At 33.4% G+C, this 15,152-nt stretch overlaps 1 protein-coding gene across 10 annotated transcripts; it reads right to left on the reverse strand.

The window, feature by feature from the left end:
* Positions 1-410: 410 nt before the first annotated feature.
* On the reverse strand, positions 411-11,914 carry wupA (troponin wings up A). Of its 10 annotated transcripts, none has more exons than XM_089704491.1 (9): positions 11,814-11,912; positions 10,279-10,316; positions 8,013-8,030; positions 7,655-7,783; positions 7,453-7,576; positions 6,135-6,235; positions 3,768-3,811; positions 2,782-2,923; positions 411-701 (listed from the first exon to the last, which is right to left on the reverse strand). In XM_089704491.1, exons 2-9 carry the CDS (start codon positions 10,291-10,293, stop codon positions 633-635), a joined length of 642 nt encoding a protein of 213 aa, XP_089560617.1. In that variant the 5' UTR covers positions 10,294-10,316; positions 11,814-11,912; the 3' UTR covers positions 411-632. The 10 variants fall into 10 exon arrangements, with proteins under 10 accessions (XP_089560617.1, XP_089560615.1, XP_089560616.1 ...); XM_089704489.1 differs by lacking the exon at positions 6,135-6,235 and adding an exon at positions 5,834-5,934 and having other exon boundaries at positions 11,814-11,911; XM_089704490.1 differs by lacking the exon at positions 6,135-6,235 and adding an exon at positions 6,691-6,791 and having other exon boundaries at positions 11,814-11,911.
* Positions 11,915-15,152: the final 3,238 nt, after the last annotated feature.

The raw sequence follows: 15,152 nt of genomic DNA on the forward strand, positions 1-15,152 counted from the left end.
TAGAATATAATATTATATATAATACGAAAAAAAAATTACAACTGTTTCTGTACTTCTTTTCTTTTCTATTTTGTCATTTGAATGGTGAAAACTATAATGCGAATATTTTTAGTCTCGCCAAATATTTTTATAAATCTGAACAATTTCATATTCTTATTTTATCTTCTTATTCTTCCACTTATTATTTGAATTTCTTGTACCTATATTCTTTACACTTACTCTTGAGATAACATGGTCAACCTCATTACCATTACAACAAAATGTTTAGCACAATTATAGTGAAATTTTCAATACAGTGACATGAAAAAACAAAAGGATCATAAACGAAAAATACGGGTTTAATATATTGGTTTTTAACACATAGGTATCGGTTTGGGCAGGGTCAGGGTAGGAAATGACATTCTCACATATAACATAATACAGAAATTATTTTTATTAATTTATTAACTTACAAAAACTTTATTTAATAAATAAATAATATAAAATGATATTGACGTCGGTGTGTGGTCAATTTTTTACATATATATGAAGGAATATGCCAAGGGATGTGAAACCACATGCTTTAGGATGGACCGTGGTTTCTATGGCAACAGTTCTTATAAATAAAGGCCAATGGGGGGAAGATTCACACTTCATGCTTCGACTTCCTCCTCCTTTACCTTCTGATCGCCAGGCTTGCCCTTGGACCAGTCTGGTTTTTTCTGTAAAAAATATAGAGCATTAGTTTCCGTCCGTGTTAAAAATTGAAAGCATGCTTAAAATATTCACAATATATAAACATTTTATACATTGTGTATTTCTAATTTTATGAATCTGCAATCTGGCCACTAGCCAAACTCATTTCGACTCTAATCACCATAATTACGGTTGGAATTTGCTGAAACTTTGACCAATTTTTTCCCGAGATAAAGTTGAGAGTAATTTTGTGAGTTGCAGATGCATAGGCGGTATGAGAACAAATGACTGAGGCAACTTGAGCTATTTGCAGCTCGATCATCAATACACGTCCGGCTCTAACTAACGACCAGTGCCCACCTCGCGAGCCTGTACGTCATTAGCTATATATATTGTCGTTATATTGATGAAAGCTATCAATATTTCGAGGTATAAAATTATATTTCGATAACAAATGAAGAAATCAATATTTTCATACACAAAAAAGTGGACAGTGATCATTCTTTAAAACAATTTCGGTACCCAGAGATAGCATTTATTTGTAGGCATTGGAGATATGCCAACTTTATTTCTGTGTGAATATTTTTGAATCTGTAGTCATTTGTTCGCATTTTTCTAATTCTAACAGTCTCACGTGTGCCAACCTTGCTGTACAAGGTAATAAGCAGGTGCCAGGGATCTAGCGATAGCCATCAATACTAAGGATATACTAAGGATTTGCTTTTTCTCTTTATTTCTTAACCCAAAACAAGGACTGAAATCATACGACAGTTACCTTTTGACTGAAATAGCAAAATTATTAAGCATGTCATAAATCAAAGGCAGACAATAAAATCTAACATGGAAAGCCGTGTCCCGAAGCCGTGTGTAAAAGGCCAACGTTCTCAGTTGAATAAGGCATCCAGACTAAAAGAGGATTTCATAAAGTTTCCAAGAGTATGGAAATATATTGTATCGTATGCAAGTGTGGCACTATGGCACAACTTTCGTAAATATAAGCAATATATTATGTACAATCAGTCGAACGAATTATTCTACTTTTTGTAGAAATAACGAAAAAGATATTCAATTTGCCATAGGCAACAAAACCATTTCACCAATGGTGTGTAGTCGCTGAGCTAAGGAATAAGGACATATTACATGCCTAAAGAAATCACTATCAAATATCTTATTTGTGCCCATATTTTACCTTACTCGCAGCGGGACCCTGTGAAACACGTTTTATTGTTAAAAGTTAATAAAATTAGCAGAAAATTTAGTCTTATGTAGGCATGTTGTCAGTAATAGTTAAGGATTAAAAGTTATTCCTATTAGTATTATCGGATTGTCAATTTTTATGGAGCCTTCAAAGTAAGAGAACAGTGTCGAAAATATTTATATAGTTAGTCACTGGTCAAACATAGCAGTTGTGGACTTTTGCGGCGATCAAAGCTTTGCAGGTGAACTCCAATATACTTCCAAATAAAACCGAAGCTTGTGTAGATTATTGTGAGTTATGTACAGAACATTGGAACTGCCAAAAGTTAAGCTATATACGCGTCCCACACTATCTCACCTCGTTGGCTTTATTATGGTTTGTTCTCATTCATATAATAAAGAACCGTTGTATAGTTAAGAAATATATTTTATTAAAATTTAATCAAGAATTAAAATTAAATCATCTTGGTGTAAAAGGAATTGTATGAATGAAACTGGGGTAGGGATCACTTCTTCCCGATAGCCCAATCAGCTTTCTCTGCCTTCTTAGCCTGTCGGAATGTTAGCTCGTATAGTATTTCTTATTTGTTTTATATTAAAATTATAGTAAATAGGATGCTTCGGAGTAATTGCGAAATTTGGTAAAATCATTTAATATTTTCAGGTAGAAAAATAATAAATTTTAAATGTACCATTACCATTTTTCAATGATATCTACTTAAATTACAACTTTCGCTATTACAGCAACGCACATGATGTCTTTGTAAATCTTTTTTTTTTAGTCGAAAGGCGTCAAGAATAGTTCAATTAATAATTATTTAATGAGTTAAAATTTTGATTAAAAATTTTGTTACTTTTTGGAAGAGATAGTAAGAACTTTTTATTATTGAATAAAATATTTATATTTACCTCTTTATCTTCTTCTTCAAGGGTGAATTCCTTCTTCTTGACAACCTTGAGTTGGTTACGGAAGTTGAATTCGGCAGCCTTCTTTTGGAGCTTGGCGAATTTGTTTTCGTATTTGGACACCTTCTTCAATGTAGGTTTGACGCTGGAAAATGAACGTTACGATATGTAGAATAAGGTGCAATATACCATAAATTTTGACAGTTTAATATTGTAAAACTGATACAAAATCGCAATGTTCCACTTCAAGGAGATTTTAATTTGCTTTATGAAAAATGTTTTATATCTTAAAATGGAGATAAGAGATATCATAGATATCCGGGCCCTTATTTTAAAATATGTAGACTTTATTATTTATATTTATATAGAGAATATAGACTTATTTATATAGAGAATATAGACTAGGTACCGAATAAAAATTTACAGTAAGTATTATTGTTGAATGTGCTCATTATCAGGATGTAAACAATACCTTACTATTCACACTTGAAACAACTAAAGTACCTACTAAATAATTTACGACACTCGTAATAAACAAAACTAAGAGACCCTTTACAATATTAGAGTGTTGCGTGGGTGTAATTAAAAAATCGATTCGGAATACAACAAGGCTCTTTAGTGAAGTGCAGTTAAGTGCGCTCGGCGCCGGAAAGTCATTATTTTGTGATATTCACAGTCACATTCTCTTATAATACGAATTTTAAAGAGAATTTTCTTGAATATGCAATATCGCGTATGAACAATTTGGATGACTTATAAGGTTTCTTACTTCGTCATATTTTTAGGAATCAAGTTAATAGTAAAATGAAATGTGTTCACATTAAATTAATGAAATTTTATAAATAATAATAATAGACGCACAAGAGGGTTTTCTTTGCTATTCGCAAATTAGCGATCTCACGAGAAATGTTTAATTAATTATATTATACTCGAAAAATGTTTAATAAGAACTTATAAATTAAATCAACGAAATTTAATATTATACTTACAACTTTCCTCTGAGGTCATTGACTTGAGAGTTCAGGTCGGCGATCTATTAACATATTTGGAAATTAATTAGATTTTGTACATAGTGTTATTTTACTTCAAAATTATTATGAAATGAAGTAGTTTTTTTAGAATATAGAGAAACATATTGTATAGATAGTTCAACTTTAAAATCAATGCTCACAGTTTCTACATTTTATAATGACAAGAAAATTAGAAAAATCCAATTAGAAAGTTCAAACTTACAACAATACTTGTAAAACAAGTTCATAGCGTTCTACAGAAAACATAATAATATACTACGTAAGATAAAACGCATGCATAAAAAGATAATGAAGAACATATAAAGCAGTAAGAATTCAGAAAAGAAGCATATAAGAGTAAGACACAAAGCAGTAAAACCAAAGCGGAAATATAATAGAAAAATGAGCATCTAGACATAGATTAGGCAGTGTTATTTGCGAGCTGAAGTAATAAACTGTGGTGATAATTCTCTGTGGAAATCGAAGAGATGTCCAAATACCTATCCTTGCGTAGCCTTTGTTCTAGTCTAAATGTATGTACAATATCGTAACATCCAAAATATCTGTGCGATATACACGTGCAAACCTCTGTGCTTCGTATCGGTAACTGGTCTTTCGCAGCACCTGTCCATTCTATACAGTGCAGGATATAATACATGTGCAATATACATATATATTCAGCGGGGACAATATCTTACATCCCCGATTTCATCTGGTACCTAATGCCGTATATGTACAGCTATTTGCTAACAATCAAACTATATATACAATGGAACTATGTACTATATGAGTAATTACAATTATCGACAGGGTACCAGTTCGAAGTTGTACTATATTGTGCAAATAAAATTTGTGTTGAAAAAGACCCTACTACATCCACTACACTTTGACATCCAATTTTTCAAGTATAAAGTACGCTGTCGCAAATGTGTAGATTAACAAAGTGGCGGTGCAAAATCGATCGATCTACTCATCCAAGTTTGTACTTGTGTCTGTTGTAGTGTAAAGGTAAAATATAACATGTGAATTGTATCCTATCGTGTGGACAATATGATGTGGTGAGGGATCCTCTATCTTGGAATCATCGGGAAAGGATTTAGGTATCGACCGGAGCATGGCACTTTTATTTCTTTAACTCGTTGTCCAAGTGTCGGATATCAAAGGTATGAGGTACAGCAATCGAACTCGCAAACAATCACTCTGTTTCATTCATGAATGGTTGAGATTTGGAACAAGAAGTTTCATAAGCTTAGCACTTGTGTGTGCTAATAAAGGAACCAGTCTCACGTTCCAATTAATAATTTTCGGTAAATCTACTCGCTACATAAGAGAGAGAAAGTAAAGTAATACCACTAATCGCCACCACACAATAAGCGTCACACAAATGCCATTGCGGCGATGGTTGGCAGGTACTCGGTCATTGTTGTCGCTCGCATCATCCTCGGATATTAAAGTGCCATACTATCAGGGATATATTAATAAGGGATCTGAAGCATTGTTACTTTTCGGTTACACCATGCAATGATTAAGCTTTTACGACATATTAAGAGCCTTTACATATACCGCCAAGAAGCTCAATACCGATTATTCTGCCGACTAAGTGCCCGTTAGTGATATCGATAGCGCAATGGATAGTGAGAAAGATTCGACATAAAAACTCTAATGAATTGATGGTTGTTACGTATTCATGCATCGGGCTCGACCCGTTCAAGTGATTGCAGTGTTTACGCCGATGGCAGTTGCTGTTATAGCCGTTAGTGTAGTTAACGTGTAAGCTCCATGGCGGATGACGCCTCGATTTTGCACCGTCTTACTAGATGGCAACCCTGGCCGAGTTCGCACGCGACGCGACAACCTATGCACAGATCTGCTACGAGTACACTACTAATCCGCGTCTCGACATTATTTACAATATCAACAGCAAACAGCCGAAAACTTCCAAAGCATTATACATAATATGTATAAACACGAACTTTTTCACGGGCACGGTTATAACATATCGATGATTGTGATATTCACAGTGGTCTTACATTACTGGTCAATACCTCAAAATCTCTTTTCCTGACTTCGTGTTCCAAATCCCACTTCTGGCCCTCACACACATATACGCGGTCATGATACTCCTGGATAATTCTCTTGAGCATTTCTAGAGAAAAAGGAAAGACAGATTATTTAGCCTGCAAAATGTGCATGGACATCTGTGTTTGTGACCTGGTCTGTCGATGGGAGCGACGTGTGCATGTGTGCTGTGAGCCATACAACTATTATGTCATGTTGTCACATCTATATATCAATATCAAAATCATATCACGTCATATGCATTTCCAATCCTAATATGCAGATTACCTCCATTTTCCTAATTTGGATTGCTCGTTCTACTTCCCATTTATCCCCCTCAAGGTTGTATATTCTGTGCCAGTACATTTGACAAATCGTCTGCAGTTCCGCTAAAGAAAAACACAATTGCATTTAAGGAAATGTTTTATTATCGTCGTAGCGTTCTCGGCCTAGCTTTATGTGGAAAGTGTACGTTTGCACGAGACTGTTTCTCGTCTAATGGGATCAGAAGCGAAAGCGAAGCTACATGATATCAGTATGTAACCAATGTTACTACTTGGCATTTCGTGTAACTTTTATCTAACGCGATGCTATCTACAATAGTCATATCGTTGCAGCTCCGGCGGTTGCAAATTGAAACGTTGTTATTGCAGCGATTAAAATTGGTTATCCACATAAGTTAAGGTATGTTGGTAAATGTAATTTTCAGCTCCGTCATATGATAAAAATGAGTTGACTGCGAAAACAAAACAATAATTTTTACTAGTCACATTATCGGCGCTTGCATGATCTACGCAAACAAAGAGCGTTGTGTAAATTGCGAAGTACCCAAAGCAGTTCAGACCTCAAGTTCTCTACGGGTTACTTCCATCTCGTGATCGTACTTCTCCTCTTCTAGCTTGGCGATACGCTGATGATAACCGGTAATGATGCTCGTGAGAGCGGCTACAACATTAACGAATGGTTACTGCCTACGTTCCTACCCCTAGTCACCAACATCGACACGTGAATAGATCTGAAGAAATAGTATCAACAGCGAGAGTGTGAGTCAAGTAACAGTTTCAAACAATTCAAGAAGGTAAGTTTGCACGTATGTTAAATATTTTATTTGTAGCTTAGAAGAGACGCATTAGAAATTATAAGGCCGGTTGAAGGTAGTGGCTTAATCGTTGTTAAAAGATGAATAGAGAGATCACGCCACTTCGACATCATACAAAAATTCAAGGATAGAAGATATGTAAGTTTTGTGAGTTTATCAAAGGACAGCGCCCCCATCGTGGCTGGTTTCGCTACCTCCATATCTTTTCGCTTAACGATGTATTCCAGATCGAATTTTTGATCCTCGAGCTGGCCGATGCGGGTGTGGTAGTCTTTGCAAACCCTCGAAATAGTATCTATAACGCGACACATACAATTTATATGGGTACAAATAATAAGCAATCACGAACCACGCGATTGCTGTAGAGTGTAGTGAGGACAAATATTCAGTTAATGAAAGTGAAATTTAGATTCTGCAGCCACTATGGAGTGATGAATCTTCATTGCCAATTGTGTGGGGATCTCGTATTGAATAATCTTACAATGAATCAGAATACGTAATATTTACCTTCGTTTGCATCGTCAACGTTTTTGGGTTTACCGCACCTCTCTTCAATGATACGCCTCCTTTCCGCTGCTTTGCGTTCCTGTTCTTTCTTCAATTCCTCGGCGGCTTTCTTACGCAGGAGCAACTGTATCGAGAAGCGACTATGAGTTTTATTGTTCAGACTTTATTTATAGAACTTAAAGGCAATTTTATAAATACTCACCCTAAGCTTCTTCTTCCTCTCAGGTGTCATGAAACCCTTCTTAGCCTTCTTGGCCTTGGAGGCTTCCTCCATGCGCTTGCGCACCTCAGCGCGCTTGCGGTCGATCTCGGCCTGTTTGGCCTTCTTCGCCTAAAGACATAATACTTCGTAATCATGTGCATTTATTAAGTTGTCTGTGTGTGTATAAAAATGAAAGACTTTTTTAATATATGTTTTTTATAATAGAGTTCAAATAATGCATTATTTAAATAAACCAAAAGTGCTGTTTGTTTATGTGTATGTTATTAATACTATGTAATATGTATGTATGTGTGTATTATATTTAGTGTGTGTCCGGTCGCCTTCTTCTCTACTTTACCTCCTCGAGACGCTTTTTCTGTAAAAATAAAAAACAACATGATATAGTACAAATTAACAAAAACACTGGCAGTTATTTATTAATACAACATTGAAGCAGTTACGTTTCTGCATTATAGGCAGGAGATACAATGGCTTAATTTTATATTCAAAATATTAATATTTTTATAGCTGCTATTATAATATTATATTATGTTTAGATTGGCGTAAGTGTAAGCCTTTTGTGGTAGTGTGTTATAGTATCAGCATGTTGTTATAGTTTTTTTTTTACATTTAATATACTTAAAATTGTGTATAAAGTTTTGTAAATATGTATGAGTAATATGGAGATTTTACGCAAATGCTGGCTAAGTATTTTTATTTTAATTAATTAATTAATTATTAATATTAATTCAAATATACTTCTGCTCAAAGGCAAATGGTTTGAACTTACAATTCTCAATTTATTCAAGAAATCCCACCTTTGGATTTGCTTTGTTCCTATTCAAATACCTACTCATATTATATTCCATACATGAAAATATATTTTCTGAATGGAATATTTTTCATAATGAGTGTAATGAAACAAGAAACCTTTCGGCTTTCCTTTGAATCAAAGTAATTATTTTGTGTTTTTGTTTTTTCGTGTTGTTTAGGTACTGGAAGTATTAAAATGTGGAATTAAGGTGAGTGCACATTAACAGAATGTGTTCTGTAAAATGGAAAATCTTTTATGTATCATTGTGACGATCGTTAAATCTCGTCATTAATTAAAAATCGTCAGAAATTTAAAAATCGCAAAACCAGTTTTTTTACTAAAAAACTGGTTCCTGTTTCCACTGGTGGGGGCTACAGTGGTACCCATCTCTATAACACATGATGATTATTTTGTAATTTATATTGATGATGATAAAATTGCAAAAGAAATCAAAAAAAAGACGTGTGGCACTCGGAGACTGCCGCGGTAAAGCTATTGCATAGCATGCCTTCAAGCCACACCTCCGAGCCCGTCGGAGTGGGGAGCGTGAGGTTTTTTCTTTACCGAATTTCTCGATTCGCTCAAGGCCCGCGATAGAAGCTATGTAATAGCTTAATAAAATGAAATTTTAAAGTGTATCAGGCGTGATCTGAAAACACACCTTTATCGTTTCACATTTGGGATGATCGTAATGTGCACTCGCCTTAATTGTGTGTTTGTATGTTAGATCATTAGTATAGTTACCTTAGTCTCAAGGAGGTATCGTATCTAATACTGTTGATGTTCAATTGAAGGCACGATGTTGAAGATAATCCAGGAATCAGAACATGGAATATAGAGAAAAAGCGTAAATTAGTTTGATGCCACGCTAGTAAGTCTATGATAAAATAAAAAGACGTGTGGCACTCGGGGACTGCCGCGGTAAAGCTATTGCATGCTATGCCTTTAAGCCACACCTCCGCGCCCGTCGGAGTGGGGAGCGTGAGGTTTTTCGTTACTAAATTTCTGGATTCGGTCCCCGCGCTCAAGGCCCGCGATAGAAGCTATACAATAGCTTAAAAAAATTGGTAACGAATATCCATAGTAATTCACTCTTATAAATATCTAATTTTTAATCAAAAAACAGTATAAACAATAATGAGTACTGTAGGTATATAATTATATAGAATTTAAATTTATTTAAACATTTTAATATGTATTTCAAAACATCACAGATTTCACCTATTTCATCACAGATGTACAAGACAAATTGTGATGAAATAGGAAACAACAAAGCTTAAAAATTCCAAGATTGAGAATAACTATTCATGAACCAGCATTAAAAAGAATATATTCTGTTCCTTAATAAAATAATTAAGCTAAATGAACACTACAGAATTTAATGAATACTAGCTTTCAGTAATAAACAAGTTTGTTTACTAAGCCGTGGTTTTAATATAACTTCATACAACGCTGTCAAGTTAAAACTAAATGTAGGTCTCGTCTTATTTAATATTTTCAAAACTAGGTGGTATTTGCATCCTTTTTAAATTATAACTAAAATATATAAACTAGTTTTATTTAACTTTAAATTCCATACAAACCTGTTTGTGTGAAATCTTACATTTATTTTAAACAACACGTCCGACTTCGAATAGTTTATTTGATGAAATTTATGTTCAAGCAAGCTGCCTCTTCATTTGTTCTATTATAAATTTACTTTTATTTATAAATTCAGAATACGAAATACAAATTCTAATTTATTTTCATATTATTGACCAAAATTTGTGAGAAATTTAATGTATTTCATTTGGTTTGTACATTACCTTACTTCATCATCCGCCATTGTGATTTAGTTCTTTTCGGTGTCTGTAATAAAGAAAACATGTTTATTATAAAGTTTCTAAACGATCAATATCTAAGAAAAAGAAGGATTTAGCCGTATGTATTTATTATTATTATAAAAACGCGTCTTCTATTAATTATTTCGATACCGGGAAACTGGCAAATATTAGTAAATTAAATCGAATTTTCAGGAAACATCCATTGATAATATAAAACTTATTTAAAAAGCACTAAAGTTTAATATTAGCTGTAAAAACCCAGTTCACGGCTACGCCTACGACCGTTTTATTTATGTATCCCGTAATAAGATATGAAAGTTACTTCAGCAAAATCTCAATTTCATAAACAAAACCTTTTTTATTTATCAACCGATCAAGGTCAATTTAATAAATCATGTTTCATCCGTTTTTCATGGCCCTCGTTATAAGATTATCGATAAAAATGTTCCACCCTATTTACTTCATATTAACTACATTATCAGTTTTTATTTCTTATATTTTATCTCTTTCAGTATAAAAAATATGCAAACTTATCAATCAACGTGTCCTTTGAAATTATCCAACATGCCTATTTGGCATGATGCCATTTTATGTACAACTGATATTTGATACTTATAAAAAAATCTACGTAAAATGTGTCCCAGAAAATGTATTTATCAGTGAAATTTAATGGGATTTAAAGCGACACGTTACAAATTGAATATTTTCGTAGCGGAGTGCACTCCCGGCCTAAATTAGGTCACGTTTAAAATTATATTACATCGGCTGGCGGGAAAAAGTCATTTTCCATTAGAAACGATAGCTGTAACTCTACAAAAAGCATCGCAGAGAGTCGAGTATTCGGTTTGCTTCGTCCGGAGCGCGCGCGACTGAAATAGGCCCGGAGCCACTCCCGCGCATCCTAATTTGGTCGCGACCACGCTTCTTCGGTTACATGAGTTTTCGACATCATACGTAATGGACGTCAGAGCGCGGTTAGGGAACTATTTCAGCTGTGACGTAACAGTACTTAAGTAACATGGAATGTATGACGATAACGTTAACTTAAGTAATATTAACTTTTTGTCTTTTGTATATCTTACGATTTCTATTATTTAGGAAAGTTGGTAATATGGCACATTGTGCAAGTGGTTATATAATTTAGATGTTAATATAGGTAATACAGGTATGTCATCGTGTAACTGTTTTCATTAATATCGAAGCTGCTCTTTTTAGATTTCTTAATTTAAAACACATGAGCTACAAAAATCAAGTTTTAAACAAATCGATCAGTTGCATTGATAAAGTCATTCTCTTTCAATGTCAGTTACCGTTTTAGCGGAACGGTATAAACATGCTGTGACGTCACGTATGTAATCTTATATCCAAGTCAAAAACTTAAACTTTAGCCACATTTATTTCCAATAATCTTCCGAGCGCTCCGAGCGATGCATCACGATCCTTTACGCTGACATTGACAAATCACTTCACTAATGCACTGTTAAACGTGAATTTCGGTAAGAATAATTTCACTGGAACTCACCTACGATAGGAAAAAGGAGATGGCCCTAAGATGGTTCAGCCAACACGAGCCACAACTGCTGACTGGCGCGAGGCGGGCGGCAAGGCGCGGCGGGCCGTGCGTGGGCGCAGCGCCCCGCTCCCCTTCAGCTACCTGTGCTAGGGCTGCCAACTATACACTTAAATAATATAAGAAGAATTCACTGTACCTAATTTTCTTAGGTTCTACAAAATTGAAAGAGTTATGATTTTATTTTTCGGTCTTTTCCTGGTTATATTAAGAAAGTATGCGTTATATTGGTCTAATAATAATTACCTCGATAAAAGTATTAAAAATTATAAGCATGTATGTATTAAAAATATTACACTCAATGTAATGTAGTAAAAGTAGGAAATCTGGACATTATCAATAGATAATAACTTATAAGCTTATAGAAGTACAGAATATTGTAGAGCAATATTTTCCGAATATTAAATTATTATCTAACGAAGGTATTCCAAAGGGATTTAATTTCATTATACAAATGGCGAGCACACGTGTCAGTGAAATACTATATTTTCATGAAGTGACAACCCTACGCGCTTTCCGCACAGACATTTTTAGAGCAGTGTCGTTTTGACACCAACACCGAAATAACATTCAAGCTCTAGTCTGAAACTGAGATATCTCGTAAACATTGCTGCCGCTGATGAGGTAAACTTCGTGAGAACGCTTGTTACCACATGGAAAACTTATAATAATTATTAACATAGGTATATGTGATAAATATACTTATTACATTAACATTAAGATATGAACCAGGTATTAACATATTAGTGTAGTGTACTTTTCAAGTAGGTAACTTGTGAAAATTTATTTCAGAAAAGAAGCTTTTGTTTATTTTCTTTAATGAAAAGAAAACATACGGTCTATCAATTTAGAAATGAACACATCATTATAAATCGTTGTTGTTTAAATCTTTTATAAAAATATTTATAATTTAGTCTGTTTCAAAAAGATTATTTTTATTTTTTATATTATGTGAGCTCTGTTAGCGACTTATTAAAGATTTAATTTATTATTTCCATGCCAAAATTAAATACCTGTAATGGAACTAATGGTTATAATATACCAAGTTACGTTTTCGTTTTAATAAGAGCTTTTGGAAAGAAAGCAGTTGGTTTTCAAGAATGTTTATCAATTTTATTAACTGCGGGCTTATTCACTTAATGAGCATATCACTGTAATTTCTTATAATTTTAAACGTAAAATCAATAATATATTATATTTATTCATTAATGCAATCCAAATACACTGGTACTGGATACAAAAAAAATGTGGCACAACCGAAAATGCTCTACATAAGCCGACTTAACTAATAATCATTACGTACAGATAATTAAGTAGTCCAAATTACGCGTCACGAACGCATTCCATAAAAATATCTTGAAAATATACAATTGAACTCTTTCCTGCTAAGCGTATCAACATTATGCATCATATAATTTACGGAACCAATTTTTTATCGATGTCGTAAATAATTCAGCATAAATTTATTAATGTAAAGGGTCACCCCTGTCGAGTTCAGTGTAAACTATTAACCCTAAACTAGCATGAACAATTTGCGATTCCCAAGGAGGCCCTTCCTGCCTCCGGCCAATTTCACTTTGTTAACTTCAAAAAAGTTAGTTTAGTACCAACTTCGTTTACTTTAAATTTCACAGAAAGGGTTCTTTGGTGGAAAGGAAACGAAATTTTGCTTTTGTACAGTCTGTTTTCTTAGTTTGGATGGACACTTCAGTGTTAAAAAAGGCAGGTCAGAAAACTATATTTATATGTTAAATAGTTGTTGTATTTAAAGTGCTTGTTAATAATTTAATATGACTTGAGCTAAGCCTTTCATATTAAATTATTAACATTCATTTAACGCTATTTACTTACGAGAAATAAGTCTGAGCAACATCTTTCTTTACGAAAACTCTACATGAACTTTCAAACAAAAATTAACAATATGACTATATGCAGCTTGCATTGATCTAAGTTTCAGGTAGTAATTAATAAGAGTTTTGCTCACTCCCCACCGAATTTAAAAATACATTAATTTGAATTAAATTAAAAGACAAACTGGCCACAAATATTCAGAAAAAACGATTTAAAGAAAATTAAAAGACATCACTACATAGTGTAAAACAAAGTCGCTTTCTCTGTTCCTATGTCCCTTTGTATGCTTAAATCTTTAAAATTACGCAACGGATTTTGATGCGGTTTTTTTTAATAAATAGAGTGATTCAAGAGAAAGGTTTTAGTATATAATTTATTAGATTTAGACAAAGCGGGCGAAGCCGCGGGCGGTAGGCTAGTACTTGTTATTTACAAAGATACTTTACGTTTATTTTGTTCGACTAAACTTGTTAGACTTTCAAAGACCGTTAAAAACAAAAGTAAAATAAGCTTATTAGTAGGTAGTCGGTTTCTTCATATAACAACACAAGTAATTATGTATGTCCTTATTACTACATTGTAACGTAGAACAGATATTATTAAGTCAGAGAGGCATTACTATGCACACGACGAATGGAATTTTAAATAGCTACGTATGCAATAGTTAGATATTCGTGCAATTCAATTTATTTTGGTTCAACGTATTTATGTTTTACTGGCAATAGTCCATTCTAATAGGCAGAATAATTTCTATAACGAATGTAGATAAATGAATTATATATTTAGGCTAACACAGTTTTAAATTTCTTCTGTTTTAAACTTTAAAAATAACCGAGCGTAGTCGTTAAAACAATAATTACTACGATGACGTAATTAAGCTGAGAATATACTCTTTCAGGGCATATCTCAAGCTTGTGTATGCTAAAATTATATAATGTAAAATATTACACTTTGCTCTTGCATAAAAATATAATGTACAAAGTCAAACATTATTCTTATATTGTAATATGCAATACAAAGTATAAGAAACCAGCACCGCCTAGGTTGACTTTAGGTATTGTAATCTTTATTCTAATCTTTACAAAATTTTAAGAGTTGTGAAAATCACATCACGATCATGAAATTAGTTGTCTTTTTTGAATTATATACCTGTGATGTAACGAATACCAGTCCAGGATCCTTCGCCCATTTTTGCAAGTGATTACTATCAAGCTAATTTTCCGTGAGTAGCTTTATTTTGATGAGACGACCAATAATTTCATGTACGAAACTCTCGATTGTGGTAGCTAACAGAGGTAACAAGGATAAAATTTTTTGATTTGATTGTTCTCAAATATTTATTACGCAATTTGTAGGACAATGATATGTCTGTTGAATTATATAAATATTAACTAAGTGAAAACAAAAAAATCAGCTGGTTAGTAATCATTTATGATGACC

The sequence above is a fragment of the Colias philodice genome, chromosome 15, assembly GCF_061535455.1.
Source record: "Colias philodice isolate Cphi_HAF_F1 chromosome 15, ilColPhil1 Martin Lab GWU primary, whole genome shotgun sequence".
Taxonomy (NCBI): domain Eukaryota; kingdom Metazoa; phylum Arthropoda; class Insecta; order Lepidoptera; family Pieridae; genus Colias; species Colias philodice.

Excerpts from the sequence above, each read along its gene's own strand:
- wupA (XM_089704491.1), bottom strand. Across the intron at positions 3,812-6,134 it reads TCCAAATTAGGAAAATGGAG|ATCGCCGACCTGAACTCTCA; the intron begins GTAATCTGCATA and ends ATATGTTAATAG. Across the intron at positions 702-2,781 it reads TTGAAGAAGAAGATAAAGAG|AAAAAACCAGACTGGTCCAA; the intron begins GTAAATATAAAT and ends TATTTTTTACAG.